The 7,436-nt window shown below is 39.9% G+C and overlaps 1 protein-coding gene across 2 annotated transcripts in view; it reads right to left on the bottom strand.

Annotated features, from left to right (window-relative positions):
• Nucleotides 1–5,921: 5,921 nt before the first annotated feature.
• The window catches only part of LOC124776668 (chitin deacetylase 1), a 42,786-nt gene continuing 41,271 nt past the window's right edge, over nucleotides 5,922–7,436 (bottom strand). For both annotated transcript variants that reach the window (XM_047251770.1, XM_047251769.1), the window contains exon 8: nucleotides 5,922–6,916. In XM_047251770.1, the coding sequence (XP_047107726.1) occupies nucleotides 6,683–6,916 (234 nt within the window). In that variant the 3' untranslated portion in view covers nucleotides 5,922–6,682. The remainder of the gene's footprint in view (nucleotides 6,917–7,436) is intronic.

Genomic DNA, 7,436 nt, shown 5'->3' with positions numbered 1-7,436 from the left:
GAGTTAGAAAACTACTGCGGAAGCAAAGGGAACTTCACAGCAAACATAAACATAGCCAAAGCCTTGCAGACAAACAAAAATTATGCGAAGCGAAATGTAGTGTGAGGATGGCTATGCAAGAGGCGTTCAATGAATTCGAAAGTAAAGTTCTATGTACTGTCTTGGCAGAAAATCCTAAGAAATTTTGGTCTTATGTCAAAGCGGTACGTGGATCAAAACAAAATGTCCAGACACTCTGTGACCAAAATGGTACTGAAACAGAGGATTACAGACTAAAGGCCGAAATACTAAATGTCTTTTTCCAAAGCTGTTTCACAGAGGAAGACTGCACTGTAGTTACTTCTCTAGATTGTTGCACTGATGACGAAATGGAAGATATCGAAATAGATGACAGAGGGATAGAGAAACAATTAAAATCGCTCAAAAGAGGAAAGGCTGCTGGACCTGATGGGATACCAGTTCGATTTTACACAGAGTACACGAAGGAACTTGCCCCCCTTCTTGCAGCAGTGTACCGTAGGTCTCTAGAAGAGTGTAGCGTTCCAAACCATTGGAAAAGGGCACAGGTCATCCCCGTTTTCAAGTAGGGACGTCGGACAGATGTGCAGAACTATAGACCTATATCTCTAACGTCGATCAGTTGTAGAATTTTGGAACACGTATTATGTTCGAGTATAATGACTTTTCTGGAGACTAGAAATCTACTCTGTAGGAATCAGCATGGGTTTCGAAAAAGACGGTCGTGTGAAACCCAGCTCGCACTATTCGTCCATGAGACTCAGAGGGCCGTAGACACGGGTTCACAGGCAGATGCCGTGTTTCTTGACCTCCACAAGGCGTTTGATACAGTTCGCCACAGTCGTTTAATGAACAAAGTAAGAGCATATGGACTATCAGACCAATTGTGTGATTGGAATGAAGAGTTCCTTGATAACGGAACGCAGCATGTCATTCTCAATGGAGAGAAGTCTTCCGAAGTAAGAGTGATTTCAGGTGTGCCGCAGGGGAGTGTTGTAGGACCGTTGCTATTCACAATATACATAAATGACCTGGTGGGTGACATTGGAATTCCACGGAGGCTTTTTGCGGATGATGCTGTGGTATATCGAGAGGTTGTAACAATGGAAAATTATACTGAAATGCAGGAGGATCTGCAGCGAATTGACACATAGTGCAGAGAATGGCAATTGAATCTCAATGTAGACAAGTGTAACGTGCTGCGAATACATAGAAAGAAAGCTCCCTTATCATTTAGCTACAATATAGGAGGTCAGCAACTGGAAGCAGTTAATTCCATAAACCATCTGGGAGTACGCATTAGGAGTGATTTAAAATGGAATGATCATATAAAGTTGATCGTCGGTAAAGCAGATGCCAGACTGAGATTCATTGGAAGAATCCTAAGGAAATGCAATCTGAAAACAAAGGAAGTAGGTTACAGTACGCATGTTCGCCCACTGCTTGAATACTGCTCAGCAGTATGGGATCCATACCAGATAGATGGAGATAGAGAGATAGAGAAGATCCAATGGAGAGCAGCGCACTTCGTTACAGGATCATTTAGTAATCGCGAAAGCGTTGTGGAGATGATAGATAAACTCCAGTGGAAGACTGCAGGAGAGACGCTCAGTAGCTCGGTACGGGCTTTTGTTGAAGTTTCGAGAACATACCTTCACTGAGGAGTCTAGCAGTATATTGCTCCCTCCTATGTATATCTCGCGAAGAGATCATGAGGATAAAATCAGAGAGATTAGAGCCCACACAGAGGCATACCGACAATCCTTCTTTCCACGAACAATACGAGACTGGAATAGAAGGGAGAACCGATAGAGGTACTCAAGGTACCCTCCGCCACACACCGTCAGGTGGCTTGCGGAGTATGGATGTAGATTGGAGTATGCACGAATATAAAACTTTCTGACAGATTAAAACTCTGTGTTGTACTGCATCTCAAGTGCTAGACCTTTGCTTTTTTCAAGCAAGTGCTCTTCCAACTGAGCAGCTCAAGCATGACTTGTGACCCACCCTCACAGCTTCACTTTCATCAGTGCCTTATCTCCTAGATTCCAAAGTTGGTAGAGCATTTGCCTGCAAAAGCCGAAAGTCATGGGTTTGAGTCCTGGTCTGGCACAGAGTTTTAATATGTCAGAGTGAAAATTCATTTTGGAAACAATCCACCAAGTTGTGGCTAAGTCACGTTTCCCCAGTATCTTTTGTTCCAGGAGTACTAGTCCTGCAAGTTTTGCAGGAGAACTTCTTTGAAGTTTGGAAGGTAAGAGATGAGGTACTGGGTGCAAGTGCAGTTGTGAGGATTGGTTTGAGTTATGGTCAGGTAGCCCATTCAGTAGAGCACTTGCCTATGGAAGGCAAAAGTCCTGGGTTTGAGTCTTGGTCCAGCACATAGATTTAGTCTGCCAGGAAGTTTACTCAGATTCGAGTCTATCCTTGGTCTCCCTCTACAATTTTTACTAATCTATTACTGGCTGAACTATTCCTTGATGTCTCAGGCTCTGTTCTATCAGTCGATTGCCTCTTTTGGTCGAGTCATGCTATATATCGTTTTTCTTCCACTTTTCTCCAGTAATACTTGATTAGTTAATCAGTCTTTCCATCTAAGCTTCAGTATTCTTCTATAACACCGTCTTACAAAACCTTTTCTCTTCATATTTGTATAGTTTATCATCCATGTTTCACTTCCATCTAAGATTACACTCACTTTTTCGCACTTAAATTTATATTTTGTATTCCCAAATTTTTGCTTCTCAGAGATGCCTTTCTTGCTGTTGACATTGTGCATTGTATATCCTCTTTATTTCAGTCTTCATCAGTTATTTTGCTGCATAAATAGCAGAAACAACTACTATTATTAGTGTCAGACTTTCACAAAATCATACCCAGTTGCCTTGAGTATTCATTAATTAAAACTTTCGAGCTAAGAGGCCATGGTTGAACAGTAGAAATTCTTCCTCCTGACGTTTCGTTGCCAACTGCGGGCAACATCTTCCGAGGTGAGTCAATGACTGGCTGCTGGGCCGTGGAGGTCTTGTTTATATAGAGTGCGTAGAGGACGACACCACTCATCACGTGCTGTTGACAGTGAAACTATCTCTGACGAAACATCATTACTCACGATCACAGGTAATCAATTGTTTCATCATTGGTACAGAGTTGACTATTATGTCCTATTTAACTTCAAACCTTCTTGTCTTCTGTTAAAATTATTGTGATGTTTATAAGTCTCTGTGGCTTCTCTGTACATACATGCGTAATAATGTGATGCCTTAGCCAGCCCACTTGTCTCACTAAATCTTCTTTCATAATAACCATGTTCAAAAACATGTTCCATGACAGCCAATTTGCCGGTGTGTCCTAGACACATGTGGTAGCTAAGACACTGCATTATTACACACATAAGTACAGAGAAGCCATAGAGATTTATAAACACCATGATAATTTTAACAGAAAACAAAAGGCGGTCAACTTTGTACCCGCGCTGTGGCAATCGATTACCTGTGATTGAGAGTAATGACATTAACCATAGATAGTTTCGCTGTTGACAGCACATGACAGGTGGTGGTGCCCTCTATGTGCTCCATATAAACATGATCTCCACGGCCCAGCAGTCATTGACTCACCTCAGAAGGTGATGCCAGCAGTTGCCAATGAAATGTCAGGAGGAAGAGTTTCTACTGTTCGACCCCAGTCTCTTAGCCTGGAAATTTTAATTAATGAAGACACCAGTCATGAAAGCCTACATGTTATGATAACTGGGTATTGTTTGTCAGAAAATTTCTGGAAATTCATGGAAGGGAAATCAGGAGAATGAAGTCAAGGTACAGTTTTACTACATTATTCATTAGTCTTGTGCCACAATACAAATTTCTGCTCGCTGCTGGTTTTTGCACATTAGCGAGAGATGATAAAAGACTGAGAGATACAGTATGACATTGCAGTGACTTTGTGCCATGTCCTCAAATAGAGCTTAATGTGATTTTTCATTGATATTTCTCACTTAGTATTGTCTGATTAATTCCACTGCACTCCATTGCACTTATTTTATTTCTGCTGTTATTCAGCTTAATATGCATCTTATAGGTGTTCTTAATAATACTGAAGATGTGCTTCCACATTGTTGGTTAAAGTGTGATGCACTCTCATTTGTTAATGGATTCTTGGTCAGTGAATTAATAAATGTGTTACTGACTGAGTCATTTCCATAATAACAATAAAGTAAAACCCAATTCAAAAACTGTAAAAACATTGATCAGTTATGCAAAAATCATATCCTTCTTTCAGATTTAATAGTTGATCATTGCTATAAATTGTGAACAAATCCACACTATTTGCACATGGAATAATTGGTTTCTTATTTATATTGTGTTTATCCTTCTGTGTTATTCATGTGTGTCAGCTATTTACTCAGTAATCTGAAATGAATTGTGTTGGTGTCCAAATTTGAATACTTACATGATTTGAAAGTGTTTCTTTCAGTGGGAGCAAGTTCTGGTTTAACTATGCTACCAGGCAGGTAGTTGAAGTAATTAGAGAAAGCAGTAATAGTGAAAACTGACCAAAGACTACTGTGGAAGTTTGCATCTAAATGAGACTTGGTATAGACACTAAACACAGACAAACTCCCTATTGGCTTCTGTCTAGGGTTCTTCGGCTGACATTCATCTAATGATTTTACTGACATTTCGTGAGCACGAGTGGCTGGCATTGTCAAAGCTTCACCCTCCATTTCTGGTGGTGAACTGGAGCCGAGCTCGCGACCGTAGACTATATGTACCTGGCGCGCCAACGTCCGAGAGCTTCTTGGCAGTCATTTCCGGTGCAGTTCTCCTTTTGCTCCCTGCTACGGTGGCAGAGCATGCACTGAGTGAGACCGACCACGTAATAAAATTCGCCGACATGGAAGTTCTGGCTGTAGAGAAGCACTAATACATGTGCTTGTTCAGAGAAGCTGTAGAAATACAAAAACACGCGAACAGCTTCAACAAGAAAGAGGAAAGCCTTAAGGTAAATGGATCCTAGCTTCCCGTACTGCAGCGAACGACCGCTGCAGGTAGCAAGAGGAGAACCACACTGGAAATGACAGTGGAGAAGCCCTCGGATGTTGGCGCGCCAGGTACATATAGTGTGTAGCCGTGAGCTCGGCTCCAGTTCACCACCGGCAATGGAGGGTGAAGCTTTGACAATGCCAGCCACTTGTGCTAGCGAAACGTCAGTAAAACCACTAGAGGAATGTCGGCCGAAGAACCCGAGACCGAAGCCAATAGGCAGTGTGTCAACAAGTGACCACGAAAGCCTTAACAATTTTGCACTAAACACAGAGATCATACTACCATTTTAAGATGTTATATTGACCAGTAATGAATATGCACATTGATCTTTCATCTGAGTGGCAGAATAATCAGTGTTTAGCATAATATGGGTCAGCAGAATTCAGTGGAACCAAACTTGACAAACAATACCATCATATCAGGACAGCACAATAAACATTTACTGATTCTTTCCATTAAATTACACTTGGTAATACTGTTTTGAAATCAAGCCCGAGATGCAATATCCTTATGCATTAATACTACTGCATCAACTTTGCATAAACACCAGATGAGAATACACTAGTAAGTCCAACAATGATCATCATATCTCACTTTATCTGCCGTCACTATAACGACTTGATAGCACTGAGATGTTGAAAATATTATCTTCACATTATGAAATTCGTAGTAATAATATATATAATTTTTTAATTATATGTTCTCTGATCTACACTAGTTCTCAGAGTTCCCCTTCCCTTCCAAAAAGGTCTGTAATACTTGTTTCTAATTATATACAACCTGTGAAAATAAATTTTGTTCCTGTTAATCAAGAAGTAAAAGAAACAAGGATGAAGGTGCTATATTCAAAAGTTATTGTACTGACAAAAGTTTTGACTTTATTAAAATTAATTGCAATAGAACAACATGTTCTTGTTTCAGAAACATAATGAATACTTGGTCAACAGGCAGTTCTGTCTGTTCAGTGTATAGTTATCTTCGGAGTGACATAATTTAATCAACTAAACTGATTACATATTTGATCTGTAACATCATTTAACTCACTGTAAATAAATCAATGAGAGCAGGTACTTAATAAAAAGAAAATGCACATAGCTAAGAATACAGAGATTGACCTGTAGGGATCTAACTAAAAATTTCTTTCAGTTAAATTAATTTAGAGTATGTGTAATATATATTACTGTATAATGTGTAATTTAAGTCCTGAAAAATTTTATTAAATGATTTGATTTCACAATACTCAAACAATTTTTCTATAAATATAAAGTTTGAAATGAATGTCAAAGGACTTTGACAACCACGAACTTCTAATGACTGTGGCACAGAACAATAGGAGTGCTCAGTCTTTCAGAAGACAATGTCAACATAAAATACATATACAAATCAAAGTATCTCAGTCTAACGCAGTTGCAACACAGCACACAAGGCAGAGCATAATCTTCTTCACTGTCCGAGCTCCACATTTATGGATGAGACATCATTGAAGGATGCACTTTTCCATGTTGACACAGACTAGAAGGTTCTTCTTGTGTCCACTCAGAACAATGCACGCTCTCCAGATGTATTTTGGGAATGGAATCAGCTCAAGTATCTATTTTGATGAGCTGTTGTAGTGGGGTTTACTTCTTCACAGAGAAGCCATCACCTGTGGGGTCGAGGATCCAGGGATAGTTGTTGGGGCACTCCATGCACGTGAAGAGGCGCAGTGTCTCACCAGGAAGCTCACGTGTCGTCAGTGGGCAAGCGTTGGGCAGTGAACAGTATGGTTGACCCTTCACGTCACACTTTTCCTTCCATTCCTGGAAGTCTCGAAGCCCAGTCAGCTCTGTGGGGTTTTGCATCCACTGGATCACCTGTATAGAGGATCAAGTGTGATTAGCTGTTCCATTAGTGTAATGTGCAAATGTTTGTCACTACCTTCCAATGAATTTTCAGTTTTTTCAGATATTGATACTTATGTACGAAGATATTTTAAAAAGAATTCGTAACTCTGGGTTAAAGTAGGATCCTGATTTCAGGCAGTGAGTTGATGTTGTGTATGCTGTACATAAGTCACTCAGAACACTCTTTTTCTTGCAGAACAGGAAATGAACATCTAACTTCATGTTACTTTCTGATGAAAATATATACCTTTGTGAGCAAGTCATTCATTGAATTATGTTGCTAAAACATTAATCTTAGTGATACACTCAGGATCTGTTCTGTCTATAACTACAATTTAATCTACATTTGTCATTTTCCTTTACTCAGTTGCTTATCAGTTTACAGTAAGTATTAGATGTAAATTGTATAAGGAGAGCTGGAGGTACCAAAAAAACAGCGCAAATCACTCAAATTGAACAAAATTCCATGGCCTGGTGAAATCCTTATCAG

This window comes from Schistocerca piceifrons, chromosome 2, assembly GCF_021461385.2.
Source record: "Schistocerca piceifrons isolate TAMUIC-IGC-003096 chromosome 2, iqSchPice1.1, whole genome shotgun sequence".
Lineage (NCBI taxonomy): Eukaryota > Metazoa > Arthropoda > Insecta > Orthoptera > Acrididae > Schistocerca > Schistocerca piceifrons.
The sequence above is the reverse complement of the archived record's forward strand: the minus strand, read 5'-3'. Positions and strand labels throughout refer to the sequence as shown.